The following is a 24,432-nucleotide window of genomic DNA, read 5'->3' on the forward strand; positions in this document are numbered from 1 at the left end:
TAGCTTATGAATATCATGGTACTTGTAAATAAGAAAGGAGAAACTCAGGTTACCTGAAAATAGCATTGGTTGAGTGTAAAATGTACTGTTATGTTAAAGGAAGATCCTTCTACCAAAAACTACTATTTGTACCATCTAGATGTAGAAAATAAAATATCTCTGTGTGTCTAGCCATTGCATTTTATGAAGCATGCATTCATTTGTTTTATCCCTTCGCAGGTGATCAGTAGTTACATGGGGATTGTGGTAAATTTAAATGAAGCTTGGGATCCTTACAAAGCTGCCAAGACAGCACTCAACAACACTCTTGACCCCACTAATGTCAAAACTTTGGTAAGATCACAAATTAAGTGATGACTGTATGTGTGCATTATGTGAATTTACATGACTTGTAAAATCAACAAATGAGTGTTTTATAGTGACCATGCATCCTACATGTATCAAGTGTAAAAATGATATTATTTTATGACAATTGAACCTATATCTAATAAAATCAAAGTTTGTTGAAAATTATTTTCCCTTCCCTTTATAGGCAACCAGATTTAATGCAAAAGTTAGAAGTCTAAATGCAGAGGTAAGTATTGATTTTTGTTAGCTCTTTAATACTGTAAGTAAAACATCGAGAAGTTCTTCTGAGCCTCAACTTTATCAGTTATTTTTCCTTGTAAATCCTGAAACTAATAATATATAATTTGTGTCATTTAATTACTGAATTCTTTTTTAATTTTCAAAGATTACAAGTATTTTGAACTTGTTTATTTCTGCAAAGTTCTTCAGAGGTGTTTTTAAAGTCTTGTTAAATGATTCTAGGTGATGAATTATCTTAAAGAAGGATTTCTTGTTGAGGAGTATGCATTGGATCACATTCCAAAACTCATGAACTGCATCAGAGACTGCAATGTAACACTCCGCTGGCTCATGCTACATAACTGTGAAAGTAAGTGTGGTTTTCTGCTGACTGAGGAACAAATTACTGATAAGAAAAAATATTTAAATTATAATTTTCAGTTTAGTGCCAGGGCACTTATTGAATTTTTGCAGCTTAAGGAAGGGCAGCCAGGGTGCTTATTATGCGTGACAGGGCCCTGAAGTGCTCAAACTACAAACCGTGAACTTGCCAGTAAATTTGCTCTATGGATATGAAATAACTCTAAACTTACAAATTGATTAATGAACAGATTTACTAATCTCTTGAGAAACTGTTAGCTGCATTGGCAAGCAAGTGAAACATTTTAGTTGATTATCAACTGGAACTTGATAAAGGTGAAAAAATACCATTAGCAAATTTGAAAAAGGTGACATTTCAAGTATATTTAGCCCTTTGTCAAAGCAAAAGAAAGGCTAGTGCTTGAAACATCAACTTTCCCAAATTCCCAATGGTGGTTTTTCGTTTATTAATTTTACCTTTATTAACTTCCAGCAGTCGATAATCAACTAAGTACAGGTAAACTAACAAAACAAATCACTAAACTCTGCGCACTGGGCACAAATAGTATCAGGAGATGGGTACATTATAAAATGTAATACTAATTGTAAAATGCCCTTATTAGATTGAAACGGGCATTTATTGCAAAAATACTTTTTACTGTGGGGTGTCATTTTAACCCTTTGACTCCTGCACCGGCCTAAACCGGCCGCAAAGGATCGGGGCATTTGTCCCGCTTGTGACGTCATCACCTTTCACCCAGAAAGGCGACATCTATGCTCGAATTGTGAAGCAGAAGAAGACCTTTCCAACGATACCTAAACCAGCGCGATTAGATTAATGGAACTTGAAATATGCACCAAAACGCTTCAAAATTTTAGCGAAAAACTCAGAGGAAAATTGCCTCTTTCCACCCTTTGCTTATCCATGGTAAGTAGTTCTTGCCTCCTTTACGCTTTCGCGGAAATTCTTCTACTAAAAAGAAGCCTGCTAGAAGGCCAAACACTGCAGCAAAAAGAAAGGAAGAAAAAGAAAAGGAAAAGCGAAAAAAAAAAATAACAAAAAACGAAAAGCCTAAAGTGGTAGGATGGTTTATCGTCCAAAAACTATGTCCAAACTTTGATTTGTGCGCATGCACGAGCTAAAAAGTTGTCAAACTTGATTCTGGTGAGAAATAAGCATGCATTTTGTGTTTTGAGGACCGATTTCAGTGATTTGGAGCTTTTTTAGCTTATAATAGACCTTAAAAAGTCAAAAACACCTAAAAAATGCGTTTTTTTGGAAAATCTCCAGGAGTCAAAGGGTTAAAATGGGCACTTATTGGATGGAGGGCATTAAATCGAATTATTGCAGAAAGCCAAAAAAAATTTTTCTCATTCACATACATGTACAGCTGGGAGTTTTGGCGGTCTAGGCGAAATTCACTCTTCCTCTAATTTCAAACCTGAAGATTCATTTGTGCCTCTCTGGAGGATGACGCCCGTACAAGAACATTTTTTCATGTTGCATTATTTGTGAGTTACTTTAAAAAAAATACATTTTACAGCATTTGATATGCATAAGAGATGCCGAACACTCAGAGAGACGGTAACCACGTCAGGATATGACCCAAGAACTGTCTTTGAGCTGTTGTTAAATACTGCACAGTTTGAACTGAAACTAAAGGAGGTTTGTTCATTCTTATCAACTATTTTAATTTATAGTATGTACACTGTTAGTGCAATTTGTAACTATAAGGTCTCTTTCATAATTATTTACAACTGTCCAGTCATGAAAATTTTAACTTGTGTTGTGCAGTTATTGAGTGGAAAGTTGTTGGATATTTTTTAAGACAGTTGTTTATTATACAATACATAATTATACAAAATTAATGTGGTATTACATTAATTTTACAAATGTTTTAGCCCAAAATCTAGCATGTGAATCCTATTATTCTCTGCATACTGCTGAGGCGACTAGCCGCTAATGGAAAAATGTAATGTTTGCATTCCTCTTTTCATATAGTATTTGCACTCTTAATTGCTATGTGTAATCAACAGTAATTTTGTTTGCACTGTACATGTAACATGTTAAATCATTCCTTTTGACATTATATTTTTTTTCAATCAGATGTTCAAGCAGATGTTGGCACAGAAGCAATCCCAATGGGAAAAACACAAAACAGAAGGAGTTGAGAGGATGGATGAGCTATCAGAAGTGTTTTCTGGGACCAAGCCACTCACAAGAATTAAAAAGAATGGTATAATAGTTACTTCACCTGTGATTGGTCACAAACTCACAGCATACAATGTACCTGTTAATATGCTAAAAAATTATGCTTAGTCTACATGCAGTAAACATTGTTTAAGATAGTTCTTAAGTCAGTAACACTTTTTCTTTTATCTTCTAGAAAACCTTCAAGCTTGGTTCAAGGAAATGTCCAATCAGATTTCCTCGTTAAGCTATGATGATTCCACTTCGGCAGGACGGAAAATGGTGCAGCTTATCCAAGCACTGGAAGAGGTTTGCTTTCAACTTTGAATGATATTACATTACAGACCCTGTACATGTGTGTGACATTGGTTTCCGAGGGCTACAGTTATTTCAGCTTTGAGTTCCTTCAAGCTTCTGTAAGCCAGTTGCAGTTGCATGTACATTCAGGTTGTCAAAAACAAAATGGAATGCAAGTTGTGTTGTATTCAAAATTGATCTGCTACAATTGTTTTTTAGATCCATTGAAGTTGCACTCAATGTTCACAAAAGATTAAACATATCCGTGATCTCTTATGTTAGGTTCAAGAGTTTCATCAACTGGAAAGCAACCTCCAAGTGCGTCAGTTTCTCCTGGAGACAAGGCAGTTTCTGCATCAGATGATCAGGACAATAAACATCAAAGAAGAGGTACACATGTGTCCGTTTGTGTCCATCTGTGCTTAAAGGAAAAGCAGATGCAGTTATGAGGTTCTTTGTCAAAAAGTACAATTCAACCTGTTAACTTACATTGCTTTAAAGGTTTTGATTACCATTCAGTTGGTAGCTGATTTGTCATATGCCTGGAACATCATTGATAGGTAAGATACACAAACCTCTATAATTTACATATGTACTATGCATTCCCGACAGTAAATTATTTTATAGTTGATGTCTTCTTGTCATTCTTTGTGTCTGCACCCCCATCTTGAGAACTTTGACCAACAGCATCATTCAGTTCATTGTCACAGTGTGATCCATAATCTTGTTGCCTGCTGGTTCAAGGCATCACAATCTTGATGATAATCAAAACCTTGATCACCCAATCACGTGGTGGCTGATGCCGCAGACACACTTTTTCTTGGTACCTTGGCACTGGACTTCATTTCATGCTTGTGAACGTTATCATAATTTTCTTGTTTAACTAAGCTCTTTTTTATTTGTTTCTTTGTGCTAATTAATTTTTGCAGCTATTCTGGCTTCATGCAGCAAGGAATAAAGAGTAACCCTACATTGGTTCAGAAATTAAGAGCGACATTTCTCAAGGTAAATATCATTAATCCTGGGAGTAGAGTCTCCTATCTACAGCCCTCTGCACGAATTGCATGCCTATGATGCCTGATTTGGTCAATCTGAATATAATAAGCCATTTCCAAGTTACCCTTTGCCTCTGTTTCAAAACGAGTCTATGTGCGAAACCATTCATATTAAAATTAATTTCACTTACAGGTCCATTTGAATGGTTTCACACGTAGACTCGTTTTGATACAGAGGCAAAGGGTAACTCGGAAATGGCCTTTATGGTCTTTCAGTCAGATATACAGTAAAAACCCGCATATAAGAACCTAACATTTAAGAACCTGTTAGGCTAAAATTTCATTTTTAAGCACCCTTCACATAAGAACCATTTTAGGCTAAAATTCTTATTTTCAAAAAAGAAAAATCTAATCTTCCCAAAAAGAATTAAAAAATATTCTCAAAAATATATTTATAACACAGTCTGTACACATTATAGTTACAGCATAGTTACATAAAACTTGTCCTCCTTGAATATAATTATTATATTATTATTTCTTGAACAAAAGTTAAGAACCTAAAATATTTTAAGAACCTAGTTAGTCTAATTTTACACTAAATACCATTTATATAAGAACCTGTTTAGGCTAACTTGAAAAAACCTAGGTTCTTATACGCGGGTTTTTACTGTAAGATCTTCTGAACTCTGATTACCTGATTTTGATATAATTTCTTTTAGATGGCGTCAGCTATGGATTTGCCTCTTGTTCGCATTGGCCAGGCAAACAGCCCTGATTTAGTGAGTGTGTCCCAGTACTACTCTGGTGAATTGGTGGCTTATGTCAGAAAGGTATAATGATGCAAAACTGTTAACCTCTAAAATAATGAGCTACATACTTGCAGTTCGTACAATCTACACTGCAAGTTTTCAAGTTTGTCGCTTTATTTAAGGGTGTCAATGCTTTGATCAAGTTTCTATTTGACTTCAGTAACATTATTATTTTTCCTATTTCTGAAACTTTCACCTCTCATCTTAAGAAATTAAAATTATTCACTGTTTTCCAGGATCTTTTCCGAGGTTAAGAATATTTAAAATTCGACGTTTCGATCAGTTTCACTGATCTTCTTCAGGCTGTTGTTAAAAATGACAATATGGCGGATTGTTTCTCATGTTCAATTGTCATTTTTAACAACAGCCTGAAGAAGATCAGTGAAACTGATCGAAACGTCGAATTTTAAATATTCTTAACCTCGGAAAAGATCCCGGAAAACAGTGAATAATTTTAATTATTATTTTTATCAATGAGTTTGGTGTGTAAATTCTAGTTTGCATGCATAAAACCTAACAAGGAACAGTTTTGTTGTAGTTCTATAAAGGAAACATTATTTTTTGGCAGGTTTTACAGATTATACCAGAGACAATGTTTGGTCTTCTTGCGAGAATCATTCAGCTTCAGATCAGCAGTGTGAAGGAGGTTGGTTTTGTAGAATTGTGCTGGAGAGGTTGATTCTTTGTGCAGAATAACGTCAGTCTACATGTATTTATAACCGGAGAGTACTAAAATTCTGTATCTACACTTACTACAAAGTGTACTGAAAATAATTGTTATCTTCAGTATATGTTTTGTAGGAAGTGTACATGTAGATAAAGCATTTGGCCAATTTAATGCACCATCAAAAGTGTGCAGTTGAACATCAGCCAACATACACCTTCATTGACCAAACACACCCTAAACAACCAACCACTTTAGTCGCCATGGCGACTAATGGCGACTGAAATTTTGGAGCTGGTGACTAAATTGAAACGGAAGTTGCCAGCCTAGCGACTAAAATTAAAGAGAAGGATTGAAAATTGTGAGCTTAATTTAGCGACTAAAATTTTTCACTGGCGGCCAAACTTGAGCAGGCCACTAAGGAAAAAAAAAACTTGGAGGGTTGCAGTAAAATGGACATCCTCCCCTAAGCAATATTGCAGACACCTCCTTTTTGCATAATTATGCCCTTCTTTAGCTGACACTTCACCTCCCTTAAGGACGTTCGCGCTAATTGTTTATGCGCATCCTTATTGCGCACGTAATTCATGCCGCAACGTCATGTCACCTCATGCATGAGCGCGCGCGCTGAAAAAACTTTCCAAGCACATATAAGGTGGGTAGCCGTTGCGTTAACTTCGCTTGCAGTTTCCTCTCTTAAACGGTCGGTAACTCCCACTTTTTTCGGGATATACCACCTTTACTGATAAATCTTTACTGATTGACAAAAAATGAGCGAAATTCCAATGTTGGAAGTTTGTTATTTTTTCATTTTCTCCCCTCGCGCGCGACCAAATCAGGCACATTTTCCAGCCTCGAGTTTTCGCAAATCCAATTCTTTAAGGCAAGATTTTCCTTAAGGGACTTCAAAAGCGAAATATATTTGTACAATAGACCCACTGAAATAAATTCAGGCAAAGAAAGTTAGCCTACATCAATTCATTTAAAATATTTTGTCGCCCCAAGCCGCTGAGGTCATATCGAGTGACGAAGTGAAATTTATCCAAAAACGCGCCCTCTTTCGCTTTACGTATCTCGGGAATGAAGTCGGTGACCCCCACTTTTTTTTACATTTCTGATAAAAGTAACTGATAAACTAGCTCTGGTGAAATTTTAAGAAAAATTGCAATGTTGGAAGATTTTCGCGCGAACGTCCTTAAGTTAAGTTGGCTGGGCACATACTTAGTAAATTAACATCTCCTTAAAAAAAGACACCCTCTTTAAGTGTACATGTACATATCCCTGTACATGATCACCCATATGGCAGAACTTTAACATTAAATGATTTTGCTTAAGCTGTATACAAATCTGATAGGTGTTTGGTATTGCTGAAACACCCATACACGTTTTGTGTCCCATTAGGTACCTACCAGGCTTGAAAAAGATAAATTGAGAGAATACGCACAGTTAGATGAAAGATACCAGGTAGGTGTTGCAAAGACCAAAAAATATTTAGTATCCCTTAAACAGAAACCAAAAACACCAAACAAATATGGGAGGCTGTTTAATTTGTTAAGGGGACTGTGTCACGGCTGAGATAAGTTTATTTTATTCTGTTTTGCCAAAGACTCGCTATGAAACTTAATGTTTGTAAAGAAATGACTTCTACTGTATGGATCTAAAATTAATGACAAAAACCATAGCTTCATTACAACCAGACATGCTTCCCGGGAGTTATAATTTAAAGTTATGAGCAAACAAGGTTAACTTTGAAAACAGGTCAGCCTAACAGTATTCAAAAACCTATTTCGTTCTTCTTCACTTTTGGTAATACATATCTTCGTTGTATTTGCTGTGTTATTGAAATGTCCCTTCACTGTTTTAAGCGGTTATTTTTGTATTTCACCGAATTGGGTGGCCATTTCCTATGCCTAAATTTGGCTAAAATCCGTGACACAATTCCAGTAAGTGTACCTTTATGTTGCATTCATTTAAGATGATTTGATTTTCTATCTTATAGTTAAGCATGTAGTATCTTTTTGTTTTCAATGGCTTAATAAAATGTCCTTTATCTCTCCCAGATAGCAAAGCTGACTCATGCCATTTCAGTGTTCACAGAAGGAATTTTGATGATGAAAACAACATTAGTGGGAATTATAAAGGTGAGAATCTCAATGATTAGCTTCAACTGATAAGCATGTTATCTGCTAAGTAGCAGTTGTTTGCATAAGTAACTGGTTAAAAACGAGAAGTCTACTTTGATGCAAAGCTGGTAGTAAATTAATGTGTGCAATTACTGTTTTGAACTGTTGTTGTTGTTAACATTTTACTAACACAAGCACACGTTTGTTGTTTTTGTCCGTGCTTTGTATATTATGTTTATGAAGCTCTATCTTGTTGAAGTAACACTCCACACTTGCATTGTTCTCAGATTGATCCGAAACAGCTTTTAGAAGATGGGATAAGGAAAGAGTTGGTCAGACAGGTAGCGTCTGCTCTGCATAGTGGCCTCACGTTCAATCCGAAAGCTAAGGTAGGGTGCAATATGCTCTATTTGGTGGATTTCCACTGTCTTATACCAATAATTTTACGTGCATACATTTGCAAGGTTTCGCAGGGACGTTATTTTTTTTTAATCCTCTAGTGGCAATTGAAGTTGAAGTTCTTGTTTTTGGCACACTTTGACCAGTGGATTGAAACTCTGTTGTTGCAACATTATTAACGTGACGTTTTTGATGAATAATAAGTGAAAAAATGCACCAAAGAAGATAACGTTTCACTCAGGATGTCCCAATGACATGGCCAGAGGTCGTGATCCTTTTGGTCAACGCCAAAAAATACCAGTCTCTCACAAGTTCCAAATTGAAAGTCTGTGGCTCATGGAATTTCAGTCATTTTACACATACTCTAGTCATTTCGTTTAAATCAGACTTGTAAAACAATTAAAAATGGACACTCTGCAAATGCGCAAAACATCAGATTTGGTGAAAGTTAATTTTTTTTTGGTGCTTACGAAAACGATCATGCCATCCGTACTTGTGTTCTATCGTACACAGATCATTTGTGTACGATAGAACACAAGTAAGGAGGCTATTTAATATTCCGAGCTTAGTTCTGGGGATTAAGGTATATTCATGCACAATTAAATTCATTTTGCATTTTGTTAGCTTGTTCACAGACCCTTTCTTTTCTCCAAATTCATCAAGAGCACACAAGCAAAATATAAACCGCGTAGGGTTTGAACGAGCCCGAACGCAAAGGGGTGGTGGGTGGGTAAAATGCTCGCTATAACTAAGAAACATTACAAAAAAACGTTATTGGACGTACTAGATTTTGTTTGATCCGACAGCAATCTGAACTAAGTGTAAAGCTGAAAGAGCTTGGTGGAAGAATGGGCGGATTCCTGCGCTCCTTTGAGTACATTCAAGATTACATCAACATTTATGGGCTGAAAATCTGGCAAGAGGAAGTTTCCAGGATCATTAACTACAATGTAGAACAGGAATGCAATAGCTTTCTGAGAGAAAAGGTTTGTGTTGTGCTGTGTTGCCCCACAATCTCATAAAGACAACCACAGGTAGCCCACTCAAGGACCCAAACTTGGGAAAAAAAAAAAAAAAAAAATTTTTTTTGGGGGGGAAAAAAAAAAAAAAAAAAAAAAGACAACAACAGTAGGACTAAGATGGAGACCACATAGGAACATGGGATGGTTTTTCAATATGTTATGTTAAACATAAATGTAAATGTATGGAACGCATTGTGGTCGTACTGCTGTGCGAAACATTTGGAAAGTGAATGTAGTTTTCAAAATGAACTCCTCTAGCAGCTATTTTTGTTTCTACTGAACCAAATGGTTGTCATGCTTCGGGTGAATCCATATCGTACTTAGTTTAGCCACTGAAAAATATCGCACTAAAGGACTCCAACTGAAACTATGCATTATCAACTTGAGAAAAGTCAGAACGCTGTACAATAAAATTATGCCACTTTTAATTTTTGAAGGACTATTCGCAGTTATCTACGCAACTTACGCAATTGCGAAAAGAAAGTCTGAACGGGATCCGAACTCGTGACTTCAACCAAACCGGTGCAGTGTTCTAACAATTAAGCAATCAGGCAATATGCCCCTCGTTACTTAACAAGGCAATTCCCGCAGAACTTATATCAACATTCATTGTAGCAAACAAGAAGCAGTGTATTGTAACATGATTGCGATCTTCTGTCCCATTAGGTCCATGACTGGCAGTCTGTCTATCAATCAACCACCATTCCAATACCAAAGTTTCCTCCAGTGGATGAATCAGTCAATTTCATTGGACGACTAGCGAGGGAGATTTTAAGAATAACTGACACCAGGTTAGTTATTTGTGAGAGTAATCAAGCCATCGTTAACCAAGGAGCTTGGTTTTTATAGAAATAAGGTTGTCTCTTCCAATAGTTTAAAAACTCAGCTTGTGATTCCCTTATGGATTTTGACAGATTTTTAAACAGGCAAAATCTATATTTGTGTCGTAGGAAACCTAAAAATGATGGTCCATTTTAATAAACAATTGCTATTTTAGAGCACTGAGACTGTTAACAAGCGTCTTTGGATGCAGAAGGCCAGGATGGAAATGGGTTACAACTTGAAAAAATTGAGGCTAAACTTTTCAAGTTCTTTCTGCGCGTCTTCAAACAATCGGGATTTTTGGCTGTGGTTTGATTTCTTTCCGCAAATTAAGGTTATATCTTCCTTAAGATGTTCAAAGATCAGTTTTCAGAACAGTTTTGACCAAAAATCTGTGAAATCCCCTTGACCGATTGTCAACAATTTTTTGGTCTGATTTATCGCAGAACCACGTGTTACATTGATCAGATGGGAGCCTGGTATGACAGTAGGACCAAGCAAGAGGTTATGAATTTACTGATTCTAAAACAGCTCCAGCAAGCAGTGGGTTCATTTGGACTGACTGGACTGGACAAACTGCTCTCATTCATGATTGTCAAGGAATTGCAGGTTTGAGAGTTGTTTGCTTTTATACAATAACCGCTAGAATTTTCGCGCGCTCGTTGGTGAAGAGCTGTGGCCGATGAGGGTATAGAGCATGAAAATGATGGAAACTGTAAAGTGACGCATGGCAAACCTGGAAAACTTGAGAAATTGTCGCGACTTTTCCCAAAAACAAAATCCAACGAGTTGTGAAATGCCAACTGAAACATTTGGGTCGAAATTAAACACACTTTACTAGTTAGCTTCAAGTGCAAAAACTTCGATCATACGAGCTGTCACACTCACGCGTGAGTTCGCACTGATTTCCAGCATTCACCGGTACATTTTCAGGTTATTGTATAAAACAATACAATCTTAGTCTAAAAGACCATAGGAATGAAGCCCTTTAAAATCCAAAACTTTGCAGTGAAAACACTCGCCTAAAGGCTCGTGGTTTCACTTGAGCTCTGAACATGTAAAAAGGATTGCAGTTTGCATGTAAATGACGCGTCACTCTGAACAACAACGCCCGAAGGTGGTTGTTGTTGTTGATGTTTACTGACATGTGTTTTTCGTTTATTTTTTCTGTTCTTAGAAATTCCAAGGGCTTCTCAGGGGAGCGCTCAAAGACAAACTTGTAGCAGATACTTTAGTTGCACTTTCAAAACAGCTTACGCCTGTCAAAAGCCTTATTGGTTTGTATTTCTATTATTGTACACTCATATCCTTTCACGAGGCATGTAACCTGAATTTCAACCTTCTCCTCAACATTAATTTTATGTTGTTAAACGCATCGGCGCTGTGACCTGACTCCGGATCGAGTGGTCCTGGTTCGACTCGCCCTGGCTAGGGTCATTGTGTTCCGTTCTTAGGCAAGATTCTTTACTCTCACAGCGCCTCTTTCCATTCAGGAGTAGAATGTAAGGGCAACCCGAAGAAGTGCTTGGGATAGAATCTCTTGATGGAGAGAATAGCAGTACTCCTAGCTGCTTCACGCTAAGGAAACCATAGTAAAGCATTAGCACTTTAATAGGAACCATTAAAAGAGTACAGTCAGAAAATGGCACTTAAAGATATTTAACCACTTTTTCCATTTCAACTGCATCTTGCAGTGACTCTGATATCCCTGCCCCTCCTCCCCCCCCCCCCCCCCCCCCCCCCCCCCCCGCCGCCCAAAACATATATGCACTTACTGTGATCTGCACAGTAAACCAACATTGTTTAGCGGAGGAGAAAAATTGTCTGAAACACTCTTAAATAGCATTTGACTTTAAAATGTCTCAACACCTTTTGATGCGAATTATAGGTCATGGACAACACATCCTCCAAAAAATATGCCAATTTTTCAGTTCAAACTGAAACCCGGCCTAACTAGCGTCTTAACTGTGTGTACTTTTTCTTCACTTAGCTTCACCGTACCGAGTGTATCCTCCAGTTACTCAAAAGCTCGCTCGATTGTGGACCCAGTATTGTGAAGCCATCATGAAGGTAAGCTGCTGCCACTCTTTTACATTTAGAAAAAGATCCCGAGTTTTCTTTGAGCGAACAGTTGACTCTTCCTTGTGAACTATCGATCATGTAAGACGAGGGCGAATACTCAAATTATAAAATTAGTCGACACTTTAAAGGGTGGCAGTCAGAAACCAAAAACTATAAGTATTTTTAAGCAAATAATCAAGAATGCTCTCCCTTTCAAGGGCAACGCGCGCACGATTGTGTTCTATTTAACAACTACACGGCAAGCTCGAGGTTTCTATCGGCTGATAATTGTTTTAGCATAACCCAGAAATCCATCTATTAAAAAATAGTTCATTGAATGTGGTGTTTTTATAATTTTATTTTGTTCATTTTGATTTCGGCAACTTAACTTGTGCGCGCTCCCAGGGCGGTCTATCGAAAATTATAGTTCACCACTAAATTTTCTCCGATTCTGATTGGTTTAAATTGATCACATGAAGCGATGGTGTCCATCCGCCGGAGGACACTACAGTAAACACCCGCGTGTAAGAACCTAGTGGTTTAAGAACCTGCTGGCAGAAATTTGCCATTTTAATACCCCAAAATATAAGAACCTGTTTAGCCAAGCAAATTTCAGCAGGTTCTTATATGTGGGTTATAGAACATTTTTATGAACATTTTTAACAGAACATCCCAAACTGTATTTACAAATAAAGAAAAGACAGATTCACATAGACTGTAATTGTCTTCTTTGGACCTTGCATGAGGCTTGAAGCAATACAGTTATGAATAAATGCTGCATAATGAAGGACCAAACCCATTTTTTTTCTTCTCGTACAATCAAAAACTTTGGCTCCTCCTTAGAAATTAAGAACCTTATTAAGAACCTACTTAGCCTAAATTACCAATAACTACCCCCAAATACAAGAACCTATTTTGCCAAACTTAGGAAATTGTAGGTTCTTACACGCGGGTGTTTACTGTATATCATAGTGCCCGTCCGAGAAAAAAACCCGGATGGATAGTACTCTTCCCTAAAATTGTTTTGTAAACAAGCGGGCCTACAGACAAAAAACCCACCAAATTCACTGCATAAATTTCGGCTTTTAATTTAGTCTTTTATCCTAAACTACAGCAGTAAAAAATAATTCCCGATGCTCGTTTTTGAATGCGCGCGGGAGAAGATTTAGTTGTGAACAATAACAACGATAGAGTGTTTCTGTCTCGGCACTATCGGGCTTCGCTTCTCGAGCAAATATGCTACTTTTAAGAACATCAAATTTCCACGGGGCAACTATCAGCCGATAGTTCCTCGACAGAAACACGCTATTGTTTAAATAGAAAACGGCGAGGGAACCAATCAGACTTACGGATTTTCAACAGAATAAGCTGTAATAATAAGCAATTATTGGATGAGATTGAGCATGATATCGTGAATTATCAAACTGCCGAAGCCGAAGGCTGAGGCAATAACACAGACACGAGGTTTTTTAATTCACGATATCATGCGAACGGAATTAATAATTTTTTATTATACGTTTTTGGAACTTTTTGAGTACGGGCTGCCATCACTTTTTCCAGCGCCGGTGTAAAACTTCGTCAGAACATTGGCCAAGCGGTTTTATCTTTGGTTCCTCCAGGTTCTTCTCCCTCAAATAATCATTCAGAATTTTTACACTTTTTTTTTGTTCTCTTCGTGTTTATAGAATCTTTCCTTTTCGGAAACGGAGGCGAATCGCCAGCCATATTTTCAAACGTTTGACAGCACTACACGGACGAGGGACTTGGAAACTAGGCAGACTTTAAACTCGACATGATAACCCAATATCTGCTGCAGATATTGGTTATCATTCAAGTCACATGCTACTGTAGATTGACTGAATGCTCTTGACCAATCACATGTTTCAAAGTAATTCTAATGTATAATAATAGTTAGTGTGTACCTGCTTTAGTCTACTCTGTTTCTTTTCATCTTCCAGGTTGGCCAGATGCAACTTATTAGAAGACAGATTGCAAATGAACTGAACTGCTCTTGCAAGTTTGATTCGGAGGTTCTCCACAATGCCCTGGAGACTTTTAACAAGTAAGAATGAGTTTGACTCTTACAGCAGAGCTTTAACTACTCGTCTAACAATTATAATATCATTGTGCTACCTATTTGCGGTAAGCATTTAGACTGCGTTCGTTGTGAACTAGAACTGAAGTTTAATGAAGTTGCATGTGAAAATGTTTTTTTTTTCTTTTTTCAACGTCGATGGAAAGCTTATAAAAATTGTCGAAAACAGATTGATACACCACTTCCAAGATGACATATTTAGATTTAAAAAGTGATCCCTACTTAAGAGAAATTGGGAGAAGTGAACACCTTGTGGCATAAGAAATAGAACTGAAGCGCTGTTGCAGTTTTTCTTATTTTCAAATGTGCTTGTTGGAATTTCGGGGTTGTGACCCTTTACTCGTTTGAACTAAAGTTATCCTCATTGTCTGTTTCTTTTATCCATTCCACAGTGCAATTTTGCGCGATGTCGAGGCTCATTACCAGGATCCCACTCGGCCATATCCCAAGGAAGAAAATCCGCTGATGTTTGAGATGACGTCATATCTTGAATGGGCTGGAATTCACAACCCACTCACTAAGGTCAGACTTTTTTGTTGTTGTCAAACTATTTGTAGTTGTTATTCTTGCATGATTAAGCTGTTCTTCAGTTGTATAAGCAAGCATTTTGTGATTTTTTTTTTCTATTTTTATGACAGATTTATATCACGACTAAGAAGTATCCGTATTTTGCGCTGCTGAACTTTCTGTGTGTGACAGCTCAACTGTCCAAGCTGGTGTATGTCAAGAGCGTTGGTAAGAAAGTCACCCAATAGTCTGATTATTTCAAAGTTGTGGACATCCTGTTGTTCCCTGTTGTTCGAAGGAGAGATAAGGTTATCCACCAGGCCCCAGTTGTTTAAAGCATGGATAACGCTATCAGCCGGATAATCATTATCCGCTGGATAGCGAAGTAGATTTCGTATGACAGTTATTTACTGGATAGCGTTTTATTCGGTAAATAGCGTTATCCACCCCTTTGAACAACTGTGTCCTGATAACTATGCCCTGCCGGATAAAGTACTCTCCAGTGGACAAGTGTTAACAAACCCAACAACTCTATACACTGGATAGTGATTTACATCCTTTGAACAACCGACCTGAGTTGATACAAAAATAACTGTTATAAAGTATTTGCATTTTTGCATGTCAATGAAGAAGAGGTTTTCGTAGAAGATTATTTTGTCTTTGTGTGGATCTTGCTGATTTGGTGAAAACAGTGCAACGAAATCTTGCCTCTCATTATGTCCTAAGATAAGCTGTATCTTTATTTGGCTATCCTATGGAATTCAAGGGCGACTTGACCATTCAGGGCAAATTGCGGACAGTTTACTGAAGGGATACTAACCGTTGAGGTGTTGCGAAGATTGCCCTTCAAATAAGGGACATTAGGATTCAAGAAATTTGGCTTCTTACTTTCTTTGAACACTGTTTGAAAGAAAGATTGAAATAATGTAGCGTTCCCTTCTTTCCTGACCACGTCCGGGGACCTGTTATAGCATTTATTACTCTGTCGTTAAATCTTCGCTTCGCATTCGTAGAGTTTCCGAGACTCATTATCCAGTCAAAACACAGCGCGAGCAATCACGAGTACTGCGAAAATTGTCACGTCATCATGACGCAATAAGCATACGTCATGTTGCTTAGCAACCTGGGCGGCAAAAAATGCGGGCTCAGTCGATATTGGTAACTGTTCCCCAACTGCATCGTTAAACCAGTTTAACAGCTAAACCAGTTTATACCTGTTCTCTTGCACCAGGTACAATGGTTGCCAGACGTCCAACCGATCAAATCGACAGCGCGCCATTTGTAGTGGGAATGATAACAGTTTTAAAACAATTCCATTCTGAGTACACGGAACAGTTCTTGGCTTGCTGTGGACAGTATGTACGATCTCTTATAGAAGCTACTGCTACCAAGTAAGTACAGTAAATTCCGGTTTCTTTTCGTTCCTTCGTTCGTGCGTGCGTGCGTGCGTGCGTGAGTTCGTTTGTGCGTGCGTTCGTTCGTCGTTCGTTTGTTCATTCGTTCAGTAATTCATTTATTCATATATTTCAGTGTAAGAAGCCAAGAGATCCCTGCGGAAGTTGTAAACCTGTTGGTTTTCATGGAAGACTTTCTCATGTACAGTGAGCTTCCAAGAAAGGTGTGTTTTGCTTTGCCTTGTGTGTTTTATAAGCCTTTTGTTACAGAGACACAAACTCTTTAGAGGATAGAGTTTTCTTTGTGGAGGGCCATCAACTGCGTGTCGTATGAGCGAAGAAAAAAATTATTGAACGCAAAAACTATTTTATCCCCCGTGGAATGTGTCAATCGTTCGCAAGGAAATCCATCTTACTTGTAGTTGAAAGCCTTTGTGTTTAGCGTGGTGTTATGTTGACCGTGAAACCGAATATACCGTCAGCAGAAATGTTTACCTTGTGCAACTAATCAAAACTGCAAGAATATACCACAAGCCCCGAAAATAATTTGTTTTAAAAAAGTTAGTTTTTCATAAGGTGGCGAAATTGAAACATAGCTTACCGTTTTCTTCCAAAATAAATCTTAACATTCTATTTTGTTGAAAGAGCTGTAGTTATTCAAGTTGTTACCTAAGCTGATTTGTAACCAAATCAATACCTTTGAATCTTTTTCAGGTTGTTGAGGCACACATTCCAAGCTACATTTTTGACCAGTTTCGAGTTCATCTCACGTAGCATCTTGACTTGAAAGAAGTTTCTAAGAATTTCAACCTGTATAGAATATTAGAATTTTATGGCATAGCAATTTTCTATAAATAACCTGTCAAATGTGACCAACAGAGCTGTAGACCAATCAGAATGGAACAAAAACATGTATCGGGCGGCAAGGGCGGGAAAAGTAAGGCATGTAGCGGGCGGAAAGCGCGGGGAAATAAGACATGTCGCGGATGGCAAACGCGAGAAAATGAGACATGTCGCGGGTGACAAACGCGGGAAAATGAGACATAGCGGGCGGCAAGCACGAGAGTAAAGCGACACATGAAACAGTTGAAAAGGGCGGGAAAGTCGCTCAAACTACGATAAGATTGGTTTGGAACATGTTTTACCTTATCGTAGCTCGATTGATAAAGTTTATCGCATAAGTTTTATTATCTAGTCAAACGCAAACGCTAAAACAAATAAGCGTTATACTTTTAAAGCTGATTGGAGAAAGACCGACAAGATATCTTCTGTGGTCAAAACTATGTAACGTTTTGTTCTAAGATAAACTTTGTGTGAAATGTAAACAGGGTACTGTTAAATGTTGTTCGGTGTGGTTTATCGAGTTTTCGTAGGTTATTCGGTCTTTCTCCAAAGGCAAGTAAATAGTTTCTTCTCGTTCAAAATTCCATGAAGATGCATCAAAAACTAAGGAATTAAAGTAGTTTTATCAGATATTTGTTTTTACAGCAACAATCTATACGTAAAATATATATGTGGGAAAGCACCTTAATTGAACAATGCGCGAGGCAACGTGAAAAAAATATATAGCCCTGTTGTAAAACAGGAAGACTGAAAAGATGTCCAAATTCTGTTGAAATTATGATTCGTACAAATTATCAAAATACATGTACATGTGCCCAAAAGGGAAACAAAATGAACATTTCTGTATAAAATTGACATCAATAAATACATTTGTATCGAAACCCTAAACCTGTTGCAATGTTTTCATTATTCAGATTTTATATAGTTCTAAGAAAAAATTCCTGAACATTTGCCACCCAGAATAATCCCACCCAGAATAATCATTGCTTTAAGGTGAGCCTCGCGTGCTTTTCTGACAGACACGGTTTATGTTGTGAATAAGTTTCAAAGGGAATGAGTAGAGGATCGTCGACGGAGTGGCCAGGTTGGTTAAAACTTGCTGAAACAGAACTAAGGTTTGATGTAATAACTGGTGGTGATTTTGAATGGAACGGCAATGTTCCTCTAAGTACTGTTTCGTGCATTTCTCACCTTCAATGAGATAATTATATTTTAAACTTGTTTAAGGTCACGCATTTTTTTTTTTTATTGGCTCACTATGGGTCACCTGTCATTAGCCACTTGAAGTTACTTAAATCGGACAGGGAAGATGGAGAGATTTTAATAAGGTGCGAAATAACTGAAATAGGAATTTTGTGCTAGTGTTTAACAAGAAATCCTCGCTTAATTAGAGCACAAAGCAAAATAGAAAGACTAGTACAAAGTATCGACGAAAGGTACAAATTATAGGAAAAGGAAGGAATATAACATTACTGGGTCCGTCTAAAATCAGACATGGCGGTTTTGAGAAGAAAGCCAGATAGTCCATGGTCCTGGTTGGTTTGCTTCGCCTCTTGTGTCACGTTGGCTTTCAATAATGGAAGTTACGGGAGTTTTGGTTTACTGCTGCCTTCTTTGATGCAACATTTTCGGCAGAGTAATGCAACAACGGGTAGGCAATGTTTCTAGTATTAAAATTAAACGAGTACTGTGGAACCCGGTTAATACGGACACCAAAAAGCACTCACAAATGCGTCTGTATTATCCGGCTATCCTTAATTTATATTAAGCGGGGTTTAAGAATAAACGTCGCCGATACATGTTTTATTAATACAAAGACTATAGTCCGTTTACACGACAGAAAAATTGGGGTTCGTACCGGTCAAAACTGCTATGACGGTTAGGTCATAGGCGCCAATGGCCCCGGCGAAAACTTAACTGTTTCTCTACAAAAATAATCGCGGGTCCGGACCGACTTTTTTCCTGTCGTGTAAACGGCCTTCAACATTTTCATATTTTCTTATAAGCAAAATTTAATACGAATTTTAAAAACACGAAACATTTGTCGAGTTACGACCCCTAAGATAACAGTACTCTCAAGTACTGATGGGTTAATCCTGTTAAAAATATTCGTTTATTATTTATTATTATTATTATTATTATTATTTGACGGTCGTTAGATTTGCATGAACTACGGTATACTATTGCCGATCCTTTCTGTCCAAAAAGGGGCGTTGTGAGAAATTTTGATTTGCAGAAAACTACCGTTTTTTTTTTTTTTTGAGCCGTCAACCGAGCGCAGGCATACACCATCCATACGCCTTTCCATTGCTCCCTTGAAAGCGGATCTGAAAATTAGCAACATACTGTAACCAAATTTGAGAGTCATATAGGGTGCTTTCCATTCAACCAAAACTTCTGGTTTGAATTTCCGGAAATTTCCAGTGGCGAATGGAACAGCATTTTCCGGTTAATTTCGCGGAATGCAAAACAAAATTTGCATCTGGCAGTGCGCCTATATGGAAATGTCCGCAGTGCATTTAAATATTAAAATGCACTGTGGCAGGTTTGCTGCACAAATAACTCAATGTTTTTGCAAATAGAAAAGCATTCCGAGCACTGATAAACGGCCATGACCGACAAAGTCGCCGCAAAAACAGGGAACTTTCAAAAGGCACACAAGAAACAAAAACGTTGTTAAAGAACAAAAATTGAAACGTGTCATATTTCAAAATTTGCGACTTACAACGTACCACTCTCTTTGTCTTGATAGCACGCCCGGGGGGGGGGGGGGGGTACTCGAAAACGTTTTGTACGGGGAGGCTCCGCCCGGAGATCCAACCCCTTACCCTTTTATATACCATTTTGATAGAAAAGGTACCCCTTTCGTATACCTTTTATTGCAAAAAGGCACCCCTTTCATATACCTACACGACATCACATTTACCTAAAACGGGAAGTTTTCTTGTCATTTTTATGTAGCGCTTAATAAATTAAGACGATACAGCCAAAAGTTGCGTCTGCTCGAAATATTTATTGTAAAGGCCTTTTAAAATATCATTATGGCAGATTTCCCTACCCTTTCATATACCTAAATTTGTGAAATCTCTTCCCTTTTATATACCTGTAGCCTGAAAAAGGTACCCCTTTCGGGCGGGGCCTCCCCGTATAGGCCATTATAGGGAGTACCCCCCCCCCCCCGGGATAGCACGCTTGTGTAATCCATGAGATACCCATTTATTTTCCATTTTTTTCTGTTTCAGCATGGGCAGGTGCATTATACATTTCTCTGGCCTACATGTTTGGGCCGTTAGTAATTCGCTTTATTGAACGGTTTGGGTTTCGACTCACAGCCTGTTGTGGAGCTCTTCTATTGTCGAGTAGCTTCATCGCAAGTTCGTTCGTCGACAATTTTTGGCTTTTCTTCGTGTTGTTTTCAATACCTACAGGACTGGGAAGCGCTGCATCTTACCATTGTGCAATTTTAGTTGTGCTAAAGCACTTTGTCAAATGGCGCTCTCTGGTGGTTGGTATATTAGCCTCGACATCAAGCGTAGGTATGTTCGTTATGACGCAGATAACGGAGGCAATTCTTTCCAAATATGGACTTCTAAATACTATCAGAGGATGGGGCTTGCTGTTCTTCTTAACTGTCCCCTTGGCGTTCATCTACGGCCCGCGTGATAAGGATAAGGATGACGTGTCGATAGCAGAAGAGAAAACTAAACAACATCCTGAGGGCATACATTCATCCGTTCTACGAAATTGTTCGTTTATGGTCTATCTCGTTTCAATCAGCCTCGTGTTCTTTGCAGTGCTAACTCCTCAAATTTACATGGTAAGGTTTTATGACAAGATCTCACAAGATTATGTTGCTTGCAGTGCGTCGTTTTCTTACGGGTGAGATTGTTGAAATTCACTATTTTGCTTGTTCAAATCTTGGGTCAGTCACTGAAAAATGAATGAAGTCGAATAAGCCCGAGGCTGTAGGACGGTAGACAGAGAAGGGGACATGGGAGGGGGCAATTCGTCTTGTTTTCCTTGACTGCAAACACATCAAAAGAGTAGCATCTGTTTGCTCGTAAAGAAGCCTGCCACTGTATATGCTATACACTTATAGAAAGATTTAGAAAGAACGAAATTTTCCATTATAGAGGGTCCTGAAGCGGGGGAAGTATAAATTTCATTTTTCCAGCGCAATGTTTGCTCAAATCCCATTTCCCAGCCTATTTTTTTTCCAAATTTTCAAAATCTCAGTACTAGTTCTATTGTTTTTCTGTCTGTAATTCCCATTCCCAGTGATCAAATCCCAGTGCCAGTGACCGAAATATCCCATTTTTTCAATGACAATTTGCCCAAATCCCAGTTCCCATTTAACCCTTAAGCTTTTAGGCCCCTCATTACAGGAGCAACTGTGTGACATGTACAAGGACTAACATAACCACTTGGAACTCAACACGTATTGAAAATCCACGTATCTGAAGATGCACCTCACTGAGTATTAATCTGAGGGTAATTTTACACAAAGCAAATCGTAACAGAGCTACTTCATGAGGGAAAAACTAAGCTATTCTACAGAAAACCTTTTCTTCACACACTTCCCAGCAGGATGCCTCAGCCAGCTGGGAAGTGTATGAAGAACGGCTTTTCTGTGGAACAGCTCCCTTTTGTCCTCCCGTAGTTTGAACAGTATTGAGGCATGTCTTTTTTCATTCCAGATGAAATTTTGTGAAAGTGAACTTGGAATTCCTGCTGACCGAGCGAGCCTTCTTTATACTTACATGGCGATCGCCGCATTTTTCAGCAACCACTTTTTCTGCAAACTCAGCGAATTGAAATTAAAATATTTCGACATCTTCGACCTGTACCAGTTAGCGACGACATGTTTTGGTATCTGCCTGCTGTTGTTACCCTTAGCAAGGTCGTACAAAGCTATGGTAGCACTTTCTGTACTGTTTGGTCTCATGGACGGTGGGCGCTATGGTTTAATGCCCCTAGTGGTGTTAGAATGTGTTGGACAGAAGAGAACTGACGAAGCCTGGGGCTACCTTTCGTTTAGTGTCGGTTTTGCTGCGGCCATTGGACCAACTTCCATTGGTAAGTAACGGTATACTATCGAATCAGTTGTGCACGTGCTTACCATGCCCCCCTTATGCGGAAACAGATAATGGGTGCTTTCCATTTAGAAAAATATTTCGGAAATTTCGGTCGGAAGTCAACGCAGACGTATTTCCGGCTGCCGTTTCGGCGGAGAGAAACGGAAGCTAGCCGGAAATACGTCTGCGCTCGCAAGCTAGTAGTGGAAATGTAAAGGCCTATTTCGGTTCGGTGTGACCGGAATATTTGTCACCACCTTGTAGGTGGCCCACTTTGACCGGTCGGACCGAAATTTACTGTTCCTTTTTGACAAACTGTTCAGTTGTCTTACTTTCGTTCAGTAGCTTTTCACAGATGCAGGGAACTAGGGAAAGGAATGCAAAATAGAAAGAACTTTAAAAACTTTAAAAGAACTTTTAATATTTTCAAAAGGCTACTCGTAAAACGTTATCTAAATTTCTGAGTAACCAAAAATGACCGTCAATTGAACTCACTAGTCACACAATGCACAGAGTTTGGAAGGGAGGGTTCTGATCCCGCATTCCCGCTCTTTTTTTTACGAAATCCCGCATCCCGCATTTTTTTTAAATGGCTATCCCGAATCCCGTTTTTTCTTTTCCCCCACCTCCCCCCCCCCCCCTCCAAAAAAAATCGTATTTTCTGCAAAAGCTAGAAAATGTAAGATGAAGATTGACAATTTCGATCGGTAATTTAAACTTACGCGTGCAAAAAAACGGAATAGCTTTTCATACCTTAGAATGATTAAAGAGCACTAAAGAAGTTTACAGGAACAGTGTCGACCGCGTCTTATCTGTAACGAGAAACCGCGTACTCGCCTAGTTGATTCGCGTTCGCTGCTTGAACATCCATTTGTGTCGTGACGACTTCCCGATTTCCCGACAGAAAGTTTAAAAATCCCGCATCTCGTGCCTAAATCTCGGTTAATCCCACTTCTCGGAGAGCAGTCAAATCCCGAATCCCGTCAAGAAATCTTCCGTTTTCCCGAATCCCGCACTGTATTTTGGTGAACGTACACTTCCAAACCTCGAACCAGGGTGTTGAAAATAAAAATGGCGGACGATTGAATGCCATTTCAAGAAACGAATCGAAGCGAAGATGTTGATTGGGTGATTTATGATTCGTACGCTTCTTTTGCAGGTTTCATAGCGGACTCAGCAGGAGAATACAGGCCGGCATTTTTCACAGCTGGAGGGATAATGGTTTTCGGTTCATCACTCGTTGTTCTTAAAAAGTTTATCAGTTCTACTAGAACCAGGAATTCCGTCTCCAAGACACCGGGACACGCCGTGACATCTTATCACTCCGGGACACCGGGACACGACACACTTGAAGCTAAAAAATACACCTTTGAATTTCTTGTTTGCGAGCGAGAAACGGTGCTGTAAGACAGAGCAATATTATACACGCGTATTTGTGCTGGAACAATTTCCTCGCCATCTTGCGTCTATAATAAGTGTATTTACCGTTCCCAAATTCGGAATTGGCCAATCAGAAGCGCGATCTACTGTCCTGATATCCTACGATATCAAGTCACTGAACTGATATGCCACGATATCTTGGCCACTTTCAAGTTAAGTAGTGTTACCGTACGATGAATTAAAAAGAGGTTTTAACAATTAAACAGAACCCCGTAATTTAAGTTTAGCTGGAATGGTGTTTACTGGTGGTAAAAGGAGTAAAAACTTTTCCGCCAATACTAAACTTGAACGCGCTCGCCATTTGCGCGATGTTTGCCGGTCGGTATAAAACGCAGACCATGCAGACTGCAGACTGCAGACCGTGCAGACGGTGCAGACCGTGCAGACTGAGTATTTTTTTCTTCTTTTTTTACATTGTGATTCACAAAACTTTTCACGAACGATTTCCGAAGTTCGTTTGAAGTTCGCTACGAACTTTAGGGGGAATTTCATTAAGTAGTTGTGAATCAAATTACGAACTTCGAAACGAAATTGTTGAATTTCACGTGCAGCGAAGTTGAAAGGTTGAGGAGTTCGCAAGTTGAGAAGAAGTTCGTCCAGTTTGTTTAATTTGGTGAAATGAACTGCCTCGTCCCCAGGCGCCGATTGGCCGGACGTTGAGGCGGTAAGGCGGGAAAACAGGGAGCGCGGGGATTGATGGTTAGGGAGCGAGCCGCGGAGCGCGTCCGCTTCCCCGTACGCATCAGGCCCAGAACGCCAAGCGAACCG

The 24,432-nt window shown here is 38.7% G+C and overlaps 2 protein-coding genes across 2 annotated transcripts in view; both read left to right on the forward strand.

The window, feature by feature from the left end:
- LOC144646065 (WASH complex subunit 5-like) overlaps nucleotides 1-18,037 on the forward strand; it is a 33,309-nt gene extending 15,272 nt beyond the window's left edge. Inside the window, exons 8-32 of the mRNA XM_078505592.1 lie at nucleotides 220-333; nucleotides 533-574; nucleotides 811-937; nucleotides 2,472-2,593; nucleotides 3,035-3,164; nucleotides 3,315-3,427; nucleotides 3,698-3,805; nucleotides 3,917-3,975; nucleotides 4,345-4,420; nucleotides 5,130-5,240; nucleotides 5,788-5,865; nucleotides 7,285-7,347; nucleotides 7,944-8,024; nucleotides 8,294-8,395; nucleotides 9,212-9,391; nucleotides 10,094-10,218; nucleotides 10,696-10,858; nucleotides 11,427-11,526; nucleotides 12,240-12,319; nucleotides 14,269-14,372; nucleotides 14,798-14,927; nucleotides 15,044-15,140; nucleotides 16,144-16,303; nucleotides 16,443-16,530; nucleotides 17,021-18,037. Coding sequence (XP_078361718.1) covers nucleotides 220-333; nucleotides 533-574; nucleotides 811-937; nucleotides 2,472-2,593; nucleotides 3,035-3,164; nucleotides 3,315-3,427; nucleotides 3,698-3,805; nucleotides 3,917-3,975; nucleotides 4,345-4,420; nucleotides 5,130-5,240; nucleotides 5,788-5,865; nucleotides 7,285-7,347; nucleotides 7,944-8,024; nucleotides 8,294-8,395; nucleotides 9,212-9,391; nucleotides 10,094-10,218; nucleotides 10,696-10,858; nucleotides 11,427-11,526; nucleotides 12,240-12,319; nucleotides 14,269-14,372; nucleotides 14,798-14,927; nucleotides 15,044-15,140; nucleotides 16,144-16,303; nucleotides 16,443-16,530; nucleotides 17,021-17,080 — 2,613 coding nt within the window. The 3' untranslated portion in view covers nucleotides 17,081-18,037. The remainder of the gene's footprint in view (nucleotides 1-219; nucleotides 334-532; nucleotides 575-810; nucleotides 938-2,471; nucleotides 2,594-3,034; nucleotides 3,165-3,314; nucleotides 3,428-3,697; nucleotides 3,806-3,916; nucleotides 3,976-4,344; nucleotides 4,421-5,129; nucleotides 5,241-5,787; nucleotides 5,866-7,284; nucleotides 7,348-7,943; nucleotides 8,025-8,293; nucleotides 8,396-9,211; nucleotides 9,392-10,093; nucleotides 10,219-10,695; nucleotides 10,859-11,426; nucleotides 11,527-12,239; nucleotides 12,320-14,268; nucleotides 14,373-14,797; nucleotides 14,928-15,043; nucleotides 15,141-16,143; nucleotides 16,304-16,442; nucleotides 16,531-17,020) is intronic.
- The window catches only part of LOC144646094 (monocarboxylate transporter 10-like), a 91,511-nt gene extending 67,640 nt beyond the window's left edge, over nucleotides 1-23,871 (forward strand). Inside the window, exons 2-5 of the mRNA XM_078505619.1 lie at nucleotides 17,741-18,800; nucleotides 20,392-20,966; nucleotides 21,847-22,225; nucleotides 23,384-23,871. Of these exons, the coding sequence (XP_078361745.1) occupies nucleotides 18,644-18,800; nucleotides 20,392-20,966; nucleotides 21,847-22,225; nucleotides 23,384-23,631 (1,359 nt within the window). The 5' untranslated portion in view covers nucleotides 17,741-18,643 and the 3' untranslated portion in view covers nucleotides 23,632-23,871. The remainder of the gene's footprint in view (nucleotides 1-17,740; nucleotides 18,801-20,391; nucleotides 20,967-21,846; nucleotides 22,226-23,383) is intronic.
- Nucleotides 23,872-24,432: the final 561 nt, after the last annotated feature.

This window comes from Oculina patagonica, chromosome 3, assembly GCF_052425735.1.
Source record: "Oculina patagonica isolate OP01 chromosome 3, crgOcupat, whole genome shotgun sequence".
Classification (NCBI taxonomy): Eukaryota; Metazoa; Cnidaria; class Anthozoa; order Scleractinia; family Oculinidae; genus Oculina; species Oculina patagonica.